Source organism: Sturnira hondurensis, unplaced genomic scaffold, assembly GCF_014824575.4.
Source record: "Sturnira hondurensis isolate 20B ecotype Veracruz unplaced genomic scaffold, ASM1482457v3 Scaffold0023495, whole genome shotgun sequence".
Lineage (NCBI taxonomy): Eukaryota > Metazoa > Chordata > Mammalia > Chiroptera > Phyllostomidae > Sturnira > Sturnira hondurensis.
In genome coordinates, this window is record NW_028096126.1 from 151,413 (window position 1) to 169,788 (window position 18,376).

General features: G+C 34.4%; 1 protein-coding gene and 1 pseudogene across 6 annotated transcripts in view; one reads left to right on the plus strand and one right to left on the minus strand.

Annotated features, from left to right (window-relative positions):
* Nucleotides 1-18,376, minus strand: part of KDM6A (lysine demethylase 6A) — a 176,115-nt gene that overhangs the window by 44,308 nt on the left and 113,431 nt on the right. For 2 of the 6 annotated variants that reach the window (XM_037037816.1, XM_037037821.1), the window contains exons 9-17: nucleotides 15,186-15,279; nucleotides 12,409-12,535; nucleotides 8,575-8,673; nucleotides 8,217-8,436; nucleotides 7,522-7,656; nucleotides 6,913-7,068; nucleotides 6,264-6,359; nucleotides 5,032-5,133; nucleotides 3,958-4,353 (exon numbers count right to left, since the gene is read on the minus strand). In XM_037037816.1, the coding sequence (XP_036893711.1) occupies nucleotides 3,958-4,353; nucleotides 5,032-5,133; nucleotides 6,264-6,359; nucleotides 6,913-7,068; nucleotides 7,522-7,656; nucleotides 8,217-8,436; nucleotides 8,575-8,673; nucleotides 12,409-12,535; nucleotides 15,186-15,279 (1,425 nt within the window). The remainder of the gene's footprint in view (nucleotides 1-3,957; nucleotides 4,354-5,031; nucleotides 5,134-6,263; nucleotides 6,360-6,912; nucleotides 7,069-7,521; nucleotides 7,657-8,216; nucleotides 8,437-8,574; nucleotides 8,674-12,408; nucleotides 12,536-15,185; nucleotides 15,280-18,376) is intronic. The other 4 variants (XM_037037817.1, XM_037037820.1, XM_037037818.1 and 1 more) reach the window with 4 other exon arrangements.
* On the plus strand, nucleotides 8,926-9,061 carry LOC118981097 (uncharacterized; annotated as a pseudogene).

The window sequence follows — 18,376 nt, forward strand, 5'->3', positions numbered from 1 at the left end:
AGTAAATATTGTAAGCTTTGTGGGTCACATAACCTGTCATACATTCTCCTTTTTTAAATACCACTTTAAAAATGCAAAAACTGGAGTACAGGCCAAGATGAAGCTGTAGGTAGATACATTGTGCTTCCTCACACAACCAAAAGAAGGATAACCATGAATTTAAAAATAAGAAACACCAAGAACTGCCAGAAAATGGAACTGTATGAAAGTCTGACAACCAAGGAGTTAAAGAAGAAACATTAAACCAGAGTGGTAGGAAGGGCAGAGATGGACAGCCTGGGCTGACAAGGAGGTGGCTGGCCGACCAATAAATCTCACATTTGCGTGCCCAGGAGGAACAACTGGGGAGCGAGACAGACTGTGTAACCCAAGGTTCCAGCGCAGGGAAATAAAGCCTCAAAACCTCTGACTGTAAAAACCTGTGGGAGTTACGGGAATGGGAGAGACTCCCAGTCTCACAGGAGAGTTCATTGGAAAGACCCAAAGAGTCCTAGAATGTACACAAGCCCACGCACCTGGGAATCAGCACTTGAAAGGACACAATTCACTTGTGGGAAGTGAGGAAAGTGACATAAAGTGGGGCCATAGCCCAGCAAGCAGCATTGTTCCCTTTCAGACTCCTCTTCCAAAGACAGCGCCACAACACAGTGAAGTGGTTTGCCCCACCCTGGCAAATAAATAAGGCTCCAGCCTTTACACTGTAATAGGTGCACCAATACAAAGAAATATGACCCAAATGAAAGAACAGATCAAAACTCCATAAAAAATAGCTAAGCGATGAGTAGACAGGCAACCTGTCTGATGCAGAGTTCAATGCACTGGTAATCAGGATGCTCACAGAACTGATTGAGTATGGTCACAAAATAAAGGAAGATATGAAGGCTACCCAAAGTGAAATAAAGGAAAATATACAGGGAACCAATAGTGAAGGAAAGGAAACCAAAACTCAAATCAACAATTTGGAACAAAAATAAATAAACAACTAACTGGAACAAAGTGAAGAAACAAGAATTCCAAAAAAACAAAACAAACAAAAAAAAAAAAATGAGGCCAGGCTGAGGAACTTCTGGGACAACTTTAAATGTCCCAACATCCAAATCACAGGGGTGCCAGAAGAAGAGAAAGAGCAAGAAACTGAAAGCTGATTTGAGCAACAATAAAGGAGAACTTCCCCAAACTGGCAAAGGAACTAGACTTCCAGGAAGTCCAGGACATGAGAGTCCCAAATAAACTGGACCCAAAAAGGAACACACCAAGGCACATTATAATTAAGTTAATCGAGATTAAAGATAAGGAAAGAATCTTCAAAGCAGCAAGAGAAAGGGAGATAGTTACCTACAAAGGAGTTCCTACAGACTTGACTATCAGCTGATTTCTCAAAAGAAACCTTGCAGGCAAGAAGGGGCTCAAAAGAAGTATTCCAAGTCATGAAAGGCAAGGACCTACATCCAAGATTGCTCTATCCAGCAAAGCTTTCATTTCGAATGGAAGAGCAGATAAAGTGCTTCCCAGATAAGGTCAAGTTAAAGGAGTTCATCATCACCAAGCTCTATTAAGAGCTTAATATTAAATATTAAAGGGACTTATCTGTGAAAAAGAAGATAAAAAACTATGAACAGTAAAATGACAACAAACTCACAACTATCAACAACTGAACCTAAAAACAAACACAAACTAAGCAACTAGAGCAGGAACAGAATCACACAAATGGAGATCACATGGAGGGTTATCAGTGGGGCGGGCAGGGGAAAGGTACAGGGAATAAGAAGCCTAATAGGTAGGTACAACATAGACAGGAGGAGGAGGTTAAATGGAGAAGCCAGAGAACTTTTATGTACAACACATGGTCATGAATTAAGGGGGGTGGGGAATGCCAGAGGGAGGGAGGTGTGGGGTGAAGGGGCATAAAGGGGAAAAGTGAGACACCCATAATAGCGTAACCAATAAAATATACTTAAAAATTTTTTAATCTTTTTAAAAATTTTAAGAAATGCAAAAATCGTTCTTAGTTTGTAGGCTGTAAAAAAAAAGACAAAAACAAAAAACAGGTCATGGTCATGGGGTTAATCTGACCTCTAGCTTGTAGCTTCCTGACCTCAGCAATGTCAAGAAATAAATAGCTCAGGTGGTCAATTTTATACTCCTCACTTTACTTGACCTCTGTGCACTATATGTGCTTTATACATTATCACACTCTTCTCCTTAAAACATTTTACTTCTCTCTGGGACATTACTCATATTTTCCTGATCTCCCATCACCTCACTGATCATTCATACTCTAGTCTTCTTTGCTAGTTCTTCAATTTCCTGACCCACTACACTAGAATGATCCTAGGTTCAGTCTTGACTTCTCTTCTCTGAATCAGTGTTACCCATCCTTCTAGTTGGTTAGGCTAGTTTAGACTCCTCTTTCTCAGACATCACTGTCAGCCTATCCTGTTGGTTCTACCTTCCAAATACAGCTGACCCTTGAACATGGGTTTGAACTGTTATACATGGATTTCTTTTTCAATAAATACTGTGTTTTTTTCTCTACATATATGCTTCTTTATTGTCCTTATTTACCTATACAAATTAAGACATTTTTATATGTTTTCTTTGATTTTTTTCCTCAGAATCTCGAACAGGACATGTACATAGTAGGTGTTGAACATTTCTTTAATAATGAATAAAACTACCAATTACTCTAGCAGGAATGGTCCCACCAAAAGCCACTTCAAGAATAGACTTAGCAAACCCTGGCTGGTGTAGCTCAGTGGATTGAGCGCGGGCCTGTGAACCACACGATCGCGGTTCGATTCCCAGTCAGGGCACATGCCTGGGTTGCAGGCCAGTTCCCAGTTCCTGGCAGGGGACGCACGAGAAGCAACCATACATTGATATTTCTCTCTTTCTCTCTCTCTCTCTCTCTCTCCCCCCCCCTTCCCTTTCCCTCTCAGATAAATAAAGTCTTAAAAAAAAAAAAAGAATAGACTTAGCAGTCTTAGAGAAAGAACTTATATCAGTTTTATCAAAAATGTAAGGCTAACCTAAAGCAATAAGTCAACTATTTTTTACAATAGAGTAATAAAAGTACAAGTAATCTGCCAATATGCATTGGCAGCATTTTTTAACAGGCTTACTCTTTGATCCATTTGAAGCACCCATTCCATGAAAACAATCCAGAATATAAAAAAAGCCATGTGCATAAATAATCAGAATTAAAGTAACAAAAATTAAACAGCTAACAGTGAACTACTGAGTAAAATATAGTACCTATCTGATAAAAATAATGTTTATGAAATCCATAACTCTCTTTTAAAGACTTTACTGGCTCCATTTTGCCTCCAAGACAAAAATAGGCAATTTTTTTCTGCCTCCTTTAGCCTTGTATTTCATCCTCTCCTCTTAATCTATAATAATTTACATTTATAATCTATTCACTAGGCACACATTACCAGCTCCCTCTCCCCTGCCAAATCCCCTAATTTCTGAAGATTCTAAAATCTTGGTTATCTGGCCTCCTAGTTACTCTGATAGCACTTTTCCATTTAAGTCACACTTGATAGTAATTTCTAGTAACTGCTTCATTAATGGTCTTTTTCTCCTACCAGAATGAATACCTACCACCTAGCATAGCACCTGATCATAAGTAGGGCGAACACAGGCAGATGAACTAAGTAACATCACATAAATGCTTATAATGCCACTCAAAATTAACAGTGGGTTTGGGGGGAATTGTATAATTTTTTTTCCTTCCAAACTTTCCATTATTATCTGTGTGTGTGCGTGAATTTTACAATGGAAAAGAAAATACACTCTGTATATATACTGAGTAACAACATAGTAACAGCACTATAGTATTAAAACATGCCTGTAAAACCAGTTCATCAAACTTTTACTTCCCTTTAAAAATGCATAAAACCAAATAAACACAAATATTATATAAGAAGCCAATAAGGTAGCTAGTCACATTACCTGAGTGGAGTTAGATAGTTGGTTTTTCCACGGCTCCTCTGCGCTGCTGGTCAGGTTTGTGCGGTTATGAGGTAGAGTGAGTGCGTTTCGCTGCGAGTAAGGCACGTTTCCATTACTTCCACTTCCTGTTATATGATTATTGCCTATCAAAATAGTGTCTGTACTTTCCAGCGTTCTTGATGCGCTACAGGGAACATGGCCTGCAGAAAAGGGTCCATTGGCCAAAGGCTGCCCAGGGCAGGCAGGGCGGACTACAGGCTGAGAGACGCTAGGCACTCTAGTCAGAGCAAGCTGTGTCTGCTGGCCAGAAACTGAGTTTGTAGGCAGTGATGAGTCAGCTGTTGGCCCATTAGGAATTCCAGTAGATCGTACCTGTGCAACTCCTGTCTGTCTCATCTGTTGAAAAACAAATTAAAAAAACAACATGCTGCTTGTGTGGTCCATAGGGGAAAGAATCAGATTATGAAGGTATATGTGTAACCAGATGGTCTCTGATTTTACCCAACATTTAATTTTTCTAGGTGGGTATACACCTAGAAAAACAAAAAATGATTATGTCTGTTCCTATTTAGATTAACTTCCTTAGAAAAGTGGAAATTGGCTTTATTTTTAATAAACACCTCTTTAGTAATGACAAAAGAAAGCAGCTGAATATTATGAAAAACAACTCTGGAATTTATGTCTTTTCCCCAATCACAAAACTGGGTATCTTAAAATTTCATTCTCTTAGATTTACATGCCAGACCTTTCAAATTAAACAAACACTAAAGAAAACCCACCTAAATTTGGCATAGATAGCCTATCAAGTATTAAATAATGTGAAAAACCCATAATACATACAAAATAGCATTTAGATGAATAATATAATGCAAAATCTTGTGTTCAAAATTAAATTTATACCTATTTTTTCCATAAAAATCTGCCTACTACTAATATTACAAGCACAGATCACTCAATTACACAAATACTGGGAGAAAGTAGAAGTGGGCATGAACATGCTCTAAAAACAATGCTCCAGTCAATAAAAACACTCCAAATGCTACCAAATTTTAGGGGAGGGAACACTATACACACTTGGTGTTGCTGCATTAAGACAAACTGACTTTCCAGCTGTTCCAGCATCAGTTTCTGTGCTGGATTTAAATTATTTCTATTTGCACGGAGCTGTTCCAAGTGCTAGAAGAGGAAAAGAAGAAAAAAGAATATAGTCAAAGACTCCTCAAGAAACTAACTCAAACTCATTATTTTAAGCAACCTTTCCCTGAAAGAACTAGATAAATTCAGAATCGCTTTGTAGTCAGACACTAATTTCTGACAAACAATAATCAACCCCAAGATGAAGTCTTTTAAGAAGTTTGAGAAAGTTAAGAAAGAAATAAACATTTAAACAAAAAAGAACCTCACAGACAGAGAATAAATAGTGGTTACCCAGGGCAAGAGGGTTAGTGGGTCAAAATGGATAAAGAGGGTTAGTGGTGAAAGATGATAACTAGACTTTTGGTAGTGATCATTTTGTACTACATACATTTACTGAATTACATGGTCATACACCTGAAACAAATACTGTTTGTATACCAATTTTATCTCAATTTTTAAAAAGTGATAAAAATGAGCATTCATTTCAAGGTTTACTGAGATAAATGGGCACAAACGTTTACTCTTTAACACAGTATTTTTCAGTATTCACACAAAGTTCTTTAAGTTTAAAAATGCACTATGACAAGTACACTCAAAGCAGCACTGTTTGGAACAGGAAAAATCTGAAAACAACCTGACTGTGATCTACTTAAATCAGGGTATAACATCTGCATAAGGAAATATGCTGTTCCATAAAAAAATAAGGAACCCCTTTATATAGTGACAAGAAAAGATCTGTAAAAGAGATTATTAACAGTATAGCATTCTACCATTTATGCAAAATGGTAATAATAATGTATGCGAAAAGGGGGATATATATTTTCTTGTAAATACACAACATATCTCTGGAAAGATAAACTATGAACACTGGCTGTTAGGAGGGTAACTAAACAATTAGGGTCATGAGTTGCAAAAAGAATTTACTTTATACACCATATATTCCTACTGATGCAGTCTGAACCATTTGAATGTATTACCTGTTTAAAAATAAATGAAAACAAGAATGAATTATCTCTATTAATCTGATAAATGTGGGTTCATTTTACTCACGTGCATATTAATTAAGTTTTCTACTATTCATTTTTAAGAATACTTTAAAAACTTTAAGCTTACTACCTTCACTCCTTTTTAATAGAAAAAACAATTTGTCAAAAACATATCTCACATACCTGTAATTTCTGTGGTGTCAAACACCACGAATGAGTTTGTTGCTGTACTGGAGGATGTGACACTGCATGGCCACTACTCCAATTATCAGAAGTATTCTGAGGAAAATTAATAAAAAATTTTAAAAATATTTGGTGAAATCTATAGTGATAAAAATAATGACTAATCAAGGTAAAATAACTATGATTGGAATATTTCCATATAAAATATATTATGACATTGACTTTTTAAAAAATAACTTTACATACATAATAAATTTGGAAAAATCACAAATCTTAAAAATACTGAATCTTTAATAAGCCACCCAAAAAAGGCCCACCCCTAAACTATGGCCCAAATGGCTATCCTAAATATCACACTGTCTACTAGATCCAACATGAAATTTATTCCAATGTCAGTAGAAAGTGATAATGAAAAGTGTGCTGCAATCTTAACGGCAGGGCGATGAATAAAATGATTTTATGAATGCAAATTTATCCCTACTTTCTATATTTAATATGATAGTAATCTGGAATGAAGAAACTCAAACCTTTCACTCTTTGATGTCCACAGATTTAAAACAAAGGACAGGAGATGTTCAAACTGCACAAGTTCAGGGCAGTTGAGAGTTTCTTTTTTTGACAGGATTTTCTATTTCTCTAAAATATATACCTTTGTTGGACTAGATGTTCTTTTCCTCTTGGCAGGACTGGACAGGTCATCTACTTGGCTAGAAGGAATCATGTGTAGTGGCAAGGATTGCTGTGAAATTGGTGTTTGACTGAGGCCTAATACAGGTTCTGTATTTGGATGATGAGGTTTACATGCCTAAGAATCACAGAAGGAAGACAAAAATAGGGTTCTATATATTCTTAATTCATTCCTTCAAATTATAAAACTTTACAAGCTGCATACTTTTCAAAGTTTTGTGGACATCGCTGATTGCAATTATTGAAAATCAAAATCAAATGAATCATCAATGGAGGAATTGTGTACCTTCCTTCGGAAAACTTGCATTAAAAATTAAACAAATCACTGCAGCATTATTTTAAGAAATCTCCTTTAAAATCATGAAAATGCACAAAGGTTCTAAACTGGCACCCCAAAATTTCTTCCCATATCAGAGGGAGTTTTACTTTGATCTAGATTCCCTTCACAATTAAAGTAAAAGGCCTCTCATTAATTAAAGCCTCCTGTGCTTTAGTAAAATATGCTTGACCACTACAGATTGAAAAGAACCCTTAAAGCTGGGCACCTGCAGAACATAACCCAACTTCTCACCTGCTGTGCTGTGTTCATGGCACCCTGCCTGGAGGTAAGCTCTGCGGGGATTGGTAGGCTCCACGCCTCCTCAATACTAGGAAGTAATTTAGTTTTATTCTGTAGACTACCTTGTGGAAGGTTACACAACTGAGCCTAGGAAAAATTATGTAAAAAGCAAATTTAACACAAGCCTACTTGAGTAAGAGCAAGTCCACTAAATCTTCCTAAATGCTACAACTAATTGTTTTTTTTTAAGAAAATAGATTCTTAATTTGGGGTTTCAGAAAGATACTAAGTATAAAGAGGGTAACCAAAATATAAACCTTTGTGAAAATTAAAACAAAGCTCAGATCTGTTTTTAGAGTTCTTATAGCTGTCTTCTCATGAAACTCCAAGCAACAGTGAAAGACAGTGTTTGTGTTCTTTTCTCTAAAATGCTATGACAACTTAAAAATGTAGACAGTACATAGGAAAGAAATCATGTAAATTAATATGTACCAACAGAGCAAATGTGCAAAAGAGCATCTTTTAAAACACTGCATATCTTACTTCAAATGAAAAGTAAAATAATATTACAAGCTATGGTATGTTTACAAAATATGGAAACAAATTATACACATCAACACAACTAGACAAACTTTCCAACCACCCTCCTCCTGCCTGAGTGTCATAAGAAAACATGCCTTTAAAAAACTGCTATTTAAAAATTTTACCTGTAAATACTTAATTCGTGCTGCAAGTGCAGAGGTATTACTACAACTTTTGCTTCTGGTTGCATTTAAGTAGCATTTAATGGCATCCTGAGGCTGGTTGCAGGATTCATAGAGAGTGCCTAGGTCCATCCAGGCTGCAGCGTGGCCATGGTCCAATTGTACAGCACAAATATAGGCCTGTAAAGCATCCATAGGCTGATTTTGCTGCTGATATAGCACACTAGAAAGAGAAATTATGAAAAAAGTCAGCAAAGAAGAACTGCTTGGCTTCATAATATGATCAAAACTGTAATGTACATTATATGTGATGTAACTGTCTTTGTGTATCAGTTACAATTATTGTAATACAAAGTCTTACCCTATTGAACACCAGGTATCTGCACTTGCTTCTGATTTATCAATAGATTGCCTATAAGATATAAAGGCATCCTGAACTTTCCCAATACTTGAATAGCACCTAAGAGGAAAGGGGGGAAAAATCAAGCAATTTTCATTAATACAGATTAATTAATTTGCTAAAATGGATTGACTACATGTCAGTGCAAATGACAAAGCCTAATAAGCTAAAATATTTGTCATTGCATATAGGATAATTACAATGTACACTAATTAAACCCTTCAGTAAACTATAGTATAGTCGACCCCACAGGTGCTAAAGTATTTTAATTGAATTAGATTTCCATTCTCCTCTCCTAAATAATAACAATGAATCGTTTCTCAGCCTTTTGGCTAAGATCAAGTGTAGTATCTGTTCTTACCAGTTTAATAGTAACAATGAGGGCAATAAATTCTTTAATTGGTAAAAAATACAAACATAAGGCATAGTTAATATCAAGTCAACTATCACAAACATTAGAGTAGCAAGGTATTGCTCAAGTTTAAGGACCTTTCATTTTTCTTAATGTAGATGGTACCTGATAGATACATAGAATAGCAGCTGAAATTATAAGTACAGAAAATATGTTCTTATTGCTTGGCACTAAGGGAAAAAAAAAAAAACCCAGTTGCTGTCTTCAAAGAGATTATAATTTAGTTGAGAACTAAAGACACATTATAAATGTCATGATGCCATATTAAATGGCTAGCACAGATAATAACTGGTTTGAGAAATTTAGGGTAGAAGACACTATAATACACACTACAGGATTTAGGAAAGGAAAGGAAAGGGAACGAATGGTAAGAGTAAGAGATCTGAATATGTGTACATGCATGTTGTTTAGATCAATGATTTCCAATTACTAGCCAGTATATAGCAATTCGGACAAGCAAACAAAATGGAAAAACAACACATATATACATATGTGTTTGCCATTAAACCAATTAATATATGTAACTGTAACTTACTTATTTTGAAATACTACTGGCTGAGTACACAGCAAAAAAAAATAATAATGTTTTTACTTGCCCAAATACCACGTTTTTACTTTTTTGAATTTACTGGAGTGACATTGGTTAATAAAATTATATAGGTTTCAGGTACACAATTCTATAATACATCATTTGTATAGTGTATTTTTTTAAATATATTTTATTGATTATACCATTACAGTTGTTCTATTCCCCCCCCTTCATTCCCCTCCACCCACACACTCCCTCCCCCACCATTCTCCCCCCCTTAGTTTATAACCACGTGTCTCAAGTTCTCTAGTATAGTGTATTGTATGTTCACCATCCCAAATTCAGTCTTCTTCCATCACACTTTCATCCTCATAATTATTCTTTGGAATGTTACTGATTAATGTAATCCAAAGATCTAACTAAAAATCACTGATTCAGGCAAAGAAGACAAGAGAAGGCATTTCAAAAGGTTGTCTGAACAGTATGCGCAAAACCTAGTGCATATAACACAGATACAAAGAGTAGAGAATTTTAAATCAAGCCCAAGAATACCCTGACATTTGTTCTACCAAGGGAAATGTTGCAATGAAAAGAACTTTACAGAGATATTAATCTGCTAACAATAAACTAAAAGGAAAATAAACTATGGACAGTAAAAACAGTGGCTATACTCACTGGTTTGGAACAGGTCAAAATTGGGGTTAAAGTGATGAAAATGGCAGAAAAGAGAAAGATGGGAGAAACAAACCAGTGATGGACTGATTTTATTTATGCACACACACACACACACACTCTCTCTCTCTCTTATAGGTGGTGGGAGTAGAGTTGTAACTGTGTCTTATGTTTGTATTTTTTACAAACTAAAGAATTACTGCCTTCATTGCTACTATTTAGAAAAGGAGAACTGAAACCTGATTCAGTAAGTCTTACCAACATAGAAGGTTTTTCTTGGTTTTTAACTCTATAAAATTAAAGCCAAAGATAAAATAAAATATAGAAAACCAGAGACCAAGTTATATAAGTAGAATAGGGTGTATGTGTGTTTTCTCAAATCTGCACTGTAAGTATTTCAGTGATATAATAACCTTTAATTATTTTGATAGTGTTCATTAATGTAGTGTGCTTTAACAAATATAGGGCAGGCTATAATATAGTTTTTAAGCCTGATTAAAGGGAGGGGGGAAAGTGAATATCATTGGGAAATATAAAAGGAGAAGAAGGTGGTTTGTAGAAGACTATAATAAATGAGGTTTGAAATATGCTGATTTTGAGGTGAGGACATTAAAATGAGTAAAGAATAGGACATGTGGTTCTGGAATTTAATACCTTGGAGTATAGAAATCTAGATTTGGAATCTAACCATGTGAAAGAGAAGGTGTAAGAACATAGAACACCTATTAAGGAGGAAGTAAAAATAAGCCTAAGGAATCACTAATCTTGTGAATTGGGCAATACAAGAAATGTCAGTGACTGAGACAAAGAAGTGACAGCATCTGCAAACTGTTTCACAAGAGAATACAGGGAAACCGGCCATTAACAATGTCAAACAGGGACAGACACCACAAAGAAAGGGAATGCTTAACAGATAATAGAAAATATGTTCTGTTTGTTGTTGTTGTTAAATCAAAGATAAATCCCAAACATATAGACAAATCTGTCTAACCACTGGAATAAGCAGTAATTTCCCAAACCAATGTTTTTACATTCCTTTCCTACAAAGTGAAAGTAGAAAACCAATGTGCCCAAACACACTCCAGTCCAACTGCCAACAGGTTTTATTAGTTTTTTCTAATGAAACTTAACTAGGCTCCTCTGACACAGCCCCATATAATTAAAAAAGGACTTGGTGAACCTAGGATCTAGTCCCTACTGTACAGGGCTATCCCAACTAGATGACACTAGCATTCCCCATAGTTGTGATGACCAAAATGTCTCCAGACATAATGAAATGTCGCCTATGGGGCAAAACAGCCCCTACTGAGAACCACTGATGTAATACAATACTCTCTTATAATAGGTTAAAGAAAATTAAGGCCTCAAGATGGATAACTCCATGACTCCACAAATAGTAGCCTAGCCAAGGTTTGAATCCCTGTCTCTCAGCTCCTAACTACATGGGATCTTTCCACCATTCCATAAAAGCTAAAACCAATTAGAAACCAAATACAATCTGACGACGGTCCAAAATATAATCTATCACATACGTACACATAAGGTATATTTCAGAGAATCAATAGGCCCAATTCAGACATTCAAAATACAGAGAAAAGTTTACAGACTTTCAGAAAACTATTTTTATTACATGACACTGTTCTGTTCCCACAATCCAATAATGTACTCAATAATGCATCTACTTTCTCAATGCAAGATTTCAAGTAGAACTGTGATTAGATCTATTAATCAAATACGTCCGTTCTAAAGTATATATCATTAATCAAAATTATAAATAGCAAGGTTCCATTGGCTACAGGTAGTCACAGGCAGAAAGAGAAATTCTGTTCTGCTAAATTGACATATAAAGAAAACAGTAAAAATCATAAAGAAAAGCATTTAAGTACTTGAATAAAAAATTACAATCTGATAAGACTTAAAAAACCAGTAATAATTCAAGTCAAATGAAAATCCAATAAGCAAAATAAGAAATGTTCTGGTATACTAGATTATGGTGTGAGCAAATTGCATGATTCTAAAGCTTTCTTTTATTTTTTGGCTTTCACAAATCTTTGTTATAATGTATTTAAAGGGAAAAATACAATGATCCGGTTATAAATATAAAACCAACATTTTAGATCATAATTCAAATCTCTTAGCTGGAATAAACAAAAGCAAAATTTAAGTGTCTGATAAGTCTCACCTTCCAAGGAAATACCAGGACTGGCCAGAATTAGGATCTGCTTCCAAGGACTTTTGGAGATACTGAATAGCATAGTTTTCCTTGGTGGCTTTATCTGCCAGAAGATCTATAGTGTGATGCATCCAACCTACAGTAAATGATTTAAAATATTTACCTAAATGATTTCATTGTTCTTCTATTGTTAAGAATACCGAACAGAAAATACAAATACTTTTTTCAGTTAATTAATTCATTTAGCCTGGTGTACACTATCAAAATTTTGAATTACCAATTCTGATCATATGAAAGCCTATTTCTCACAGGAAGGCACAATCAAAGCTATGAAGAATTTTTACTCCAGAGAAATTAAAACAATTTTACGCATTTACTTAAAACTTATAAACTATAGTTTTAATTTCGGTATCTGAAAAAAATCCAAGTTATGAAACAAAAATATAAAGATATTAAATTTATAACAATGTCGCACACAAAAATTTGTATTCATTTTAAGAATCTCCAAGACAGTGTAAATATAAGAAATAAGTATAAGGCTATATAATCAATGACAGACCAGGGCAAAATACACACATACCCTATGTTACTGATGTAGGCCACATATATTCACAACTTACATAAAGTACAAACTGTAAGGTATTTGATAATTCAAAAATACACAAGGCTGTAAGTATATTCATGTGGTACAAATAACAGTGAAACAAAATGGGTACAACAAACATTTAATAAATAAATTTAGATAGTGCATATTCTCACTTATATGTGGACTTAAAAAATCAAACATATAGAAACAGAGAACAGAATGGTGATTATCAGTAAGAGGGAGGTGGGAAAACAGGGAGATGCTGGTGAAAGATTATGGAGTTGTAGTTATTTAGGATGAGTAAGTCTAGAGAAGCTACTGTACAGTAGAATGACACAGTTAAGAATAGTATAATGTACAGTGAAAAGTTGTTAAGAGTAGATTTCAGATGCTCCCACCACACACAAAAACAAATGGTAACTATGTGAAGAGATGGATGTGTTGATTAGCTTGACTGCAGTAATCACTTCACTATGTATAGGTATATTAAAACATCATATTGTACACTTTAAAAACAATTTTATTATAAACAAACGACCGCATAAGCAATAACAGGACTGGATCATAAAATACTACATTCTAAACCTTCAAGACACACAAAATAATGTGGTTTAATTTGCTGGGGAATCCTACTTCAGTTGTGGATCAATTTAAGTACATAATATCAATTCCGCTACTTTGTTTATAGACTGTAGTATATATAACGTATAAGGACCCTTATTTCCTGACATTTATTATAGTTGCTATGCTGCAAAAGATATTTTAAGGGGATTGAATTACTGTGTTTTATGGAAATATAAGTCAATCATATCATTATTCATTTGTTCCTCCCTTCTCTCTCCTGTAACTATTAAGAACAGGACCTAGAGTAACAGGTTCTAAGAGGACCTACTTAAGCAGCAGGGACAAGCAACTAGAAAAGACTGATGTTCAGGCATAAATTAGACTCAATTCGTGGAAGTACTTTTTTTTCTTTTAAAACCATAGAAAGTTTACTTACAGACTCTAAAATATGGTAAGCCAACTCCAAAGAGGAAAGGTGATTCACACATAACTAAAAGCAAAACTATTTCAATCAATTTCTTAAATTTAAAAGGTATACGTATTTTTGCTATTGATGCCTTATTCACAGCAGCTAAAATGCATAAAAACTTAATTATAAATGTTGTGGATAAAAAAGCAATTTGTATCAAATATTTAATATTAGCTGAATGAGTAAGCTTTTTATTCTAAAGGCATCGCTTTGTACTTAAGAATATAAAACCTTTTTTATTATATCAGTAAACTTGTTTATATTTAAAGATAAATTCATATTACTCAAATATTATATATATAAATGATTAAAAACAAATACTTAAATGCTTCTACAATTTTTAAAAGTATGGATAACTCAAGTAAAATTCTAACCACAGATTAAATTAAAAACAAAACTTTATATAAAGGCAAAGTGTTCATTTTGTATAATTAATCATACCACATGCACTAATATCATGAATATAATGATAAAACCTAAGCTTAAATGATTTTAAAATTACATTAAAAATAGTTACATTATGAAAGCATTCATATTACTACACTGGATATACATTTTATTTGTGAGACCAAAAACAAGTAAACAAAAGCTTAAAAAAAACACCCAAATACCAAATATAAGGCAAGAAACACGACTTAATTACATGTTGGAGAACAACTCCATTACATCTCCTTGGTAATAGTGATACATTACATCCAAATAGTTACAGTCCTTCATTTTCGACATCAGAATAGAATTGCATGTGTACAGAAACTATAGCATTAGATATTCCACAATTTTATATAAAAAGTTTAGTTTAATATTACCCATGGAACTATGGGTAAGCTCACCAGCCACTAAGTGACTTTAAGCAAATCACTGAATTTCACTGAGTACTAGCATATGTAGAATAAAGTATTCAATCCCTCTCACCCATGGGTTAAGTATTAGAGAATAAGTTTGAAAATTTAAATGAAATAGCTATACTAACGAATTGTAATGAGATAGACTGCGAAATAGACAATGCTTGGAAAAAGGTGAAAATATGTTGGGTTCAGACTAATTCTATCAACTCTGGGAAAAGGATGGAAAAGGAATAGAATACATGAGCCACATATTTACCATCCCTGATATGTAAGAAACAAAAGAGAAGTACTTATATTACATCAAATGTATACTAATACATACCTAACTGCTGCAAGACAGTCGCTTTTACTTGTGCAGACAGGTTTTCTGTTTGCAAAAGTTGTTCATAAGCTTCCTTTGCAGAATGATACTTCCTCTAAAGAACAGAAAAAAAAGATAAAAAAAATAAAATTAATATACTTAAAGAGTCAATTCATATATCAAGATTTATACAATACTGATGCTGGAAGCATATTTTCTAAACCAACTGGAAAAATGTACTAATTCCATTATTTAATGTTCCTTCATCACTAGACAGTTATGGTTAATAGACCATGCTTCAGAGTAAATAATACCTGTAAAACATTCAATATAAAGTACTACTAAAATATGACCTATTTAAAAATTTCTCAAATCTCAACAGTTAAAAAGAAAATCACCTAAAAAATCATCTGAACCTATTTAATAACATAAATGACTTCAACTTTATTTAATAACATTAATAAAGCTAGGGAAGCATTCTACCTGCAAGTGCATAATCTGCCTGCCTAGAAATACAAGTTCCCAAGCAATTTGATAGAACAATAGAGCACACACCAAAGTACTTTACACATTCTAAGTACAACAGCAGTTAAAATTTAAGTTTAAAAAAATAGTTTCAGGCATATTAAAAAATCCCTATTAAAAATTATAATACACATGATATTTAAGACACCACATTTACTATAGTTAGTTTGTAATATATTACACAATGTTTGTTTATTTAAGGTTCCATAGGCAAATCTCTAAATGAAACCATTTACCCATGGCTCTCTCCCCAAAAGTACTGATATGACTGAAAACCATTACTGCTAGCTGTAAAACTTAAGATAACTCAAAAAAAAAGGCGGGGGTGGGGGCAGAGAGGAAAAGCCAACAAAGAAAACCTCATAAATATTACCTTTAAAACGTACCCAGCAAAACAATGGATAGAAATGGCTTTTTTCATACCACTAATAGTACACAGCTGCCTAAGCAAAGAAATCGTTCTCCAAAATACATATGTTCAAATACAAAACTAGCTGTCTGAGCCTCAGGCAAGTCACTTAAACTATAATTTAACATCCCTAAAACAGAAGTAATAATGCCAGATCTTTCTATCTAGAATTGTTGTAAAACTCAAATAAGTAAAAAGCCACAATAACAATTAAGGAGCTACATAAATACATTATGTCAACATGAGGAAGATTTGAAGAACTGTCTATTAAGATTAACAGTAGTTACTACATAAAGTTTTATTCATCAGCTAAATTAGTTCCCCCTAAACATTAATCTGGTCTGAAAAAGTCAATCAGCCAGTTAATGAAGAATAAGTACCAAGTTATTCAACTAAATTCCTTCAAATGATAAATATTTATTGAACAACTAGTACACAACAGGAACTGCTGGGACCACAGTGTAGTGAAGAATACAAAGAGAAAAGCAAGTAAACATATTGTACATAAGGTATTATGTACAATAACAGTATGCTATTTCCTAGAGGAAGAAGGAACACATATGTGTTAAGTTTAGAGAACCAGCAGGCTGGGCAGCAAATGCAGAGACAAGCAGAGATGACTTCACAGAGACCTTCCTACAAGAGACTGACCCTGACTGGTGTACCTCAGTGGGTTGGGCATCATCCTGCAAACCCAAAGGTCCCCAGTTCAGTTCCTAGTCAGGACACACGCCTGGGTTGTAGTCCAGGTCCCCAATTGCAGGCATACAAGAGGCACTCAATTAATGTTTGTTTCTCTTTCTCCTTCCCTCCCCTCTCTAAATTAAAAAAGAAAATCTTAAAAAAAAAAAGACTACTAACTGTACCTTAAAACAATGGAATACCACTGAAATGAATTTAAGCAACATGATCAGATTTATATTTTAAGAAGACTGCTATGTGGAATTTCCTCAAAAAATACTAAAACATACTTACAAAAACAAGTAAGAAAAAAATACTTGAAAAACTGGTTAAATATTGAGAAACATGAGGTTGGATTTCTACCTTATACCACATACAAAAGACAGCAACTGCATTATGGACCTAAATATAATAGGTAAAAGTATAAACCTAAGAGAAGAAGATGTAGTAAAATATTTCATGGAAATAACAAACAACTTATTTGACATGGCCAAAACAGCATAAATCATAAGGAAGACTATAGTTCTGACTTGAAATACATAAGCAGAAAAATAGGCAATGGACTAAGACCACATAAAAGATAAAAAAACATGTGAAGTATACATCCCTAAAAAAATCAGAAAATGCAAGTTTATTATTTAAGGTTTAATTAATTAATTTACTTTTAGAGAGTGGGAAGGGAGAGAAACATCACGTGAGAGGAACATCTATGTATCTACTGCCTCTGAGTCACTCTCAACTGGGGACCTGGCCTGCAAACCCAGGCATTTGCCCTGACTTGGAATTGAACAGGTGACCTTTCAGTTTGCAGGCTGATTGATGCTCAATCCACTGAGGTGCACCAGCCAGGGCAGAAAATGTAAGTTTAAATGAGACACCACCTTCTACCCATCAGATGGACAAACATAAGAAAGCTGGGTAATTTCAAGTACTGTGGGGATGTGAGTAAAAACAACAGCAGCAGCAACTACTACTACAACAAAAAACACTAATGCCCTGATGAAAGAGGATTTACTCATGAAATTTATGTCTGCGAATATACTACAATCTAACAATCTCATTCTTGTGATATATGTGCCAAAGAAACCTTGCCATAAGTAATATTCTAAATGCCACCGTTTATAGTATCAGGGAGTTGGACAACCTAGGTGTATGTCACACTAGGTGAATGGAAAAAATATGATGGATGCATACAGTAGAATATTAAATAGCAATTATAAATTATGTATAAAAAGCTACTGTATTTTTACAAGTGTTTAGTCAACTTTTGCCTCTGTTAATGCTGAAGTAGCATTCCACATAGAGCTTAAAATTCTGGATAATATATAAAAGTCAACTATCTGAAAACACTGGAAAGAAAACAAAACTAAGCTAAACCCAGAGAAGTTAACAGTCCAAAGAAAGGCATGGCACTGGACGAACAACCTCCATTTTCTAGGATATTCACCTAGGATAAGCCCTAACTGGTGCCTGGTTGGCTAGAACTCAAAAAGAAATCAGCAATCTTACTAGCTTGAAGAACCAGAGGACAGATTTTCAAGCTATCACAGAGCTAGATGAGAGGTAAGAAATCCCAGGAAGGAGAGAGTAAAAGAGT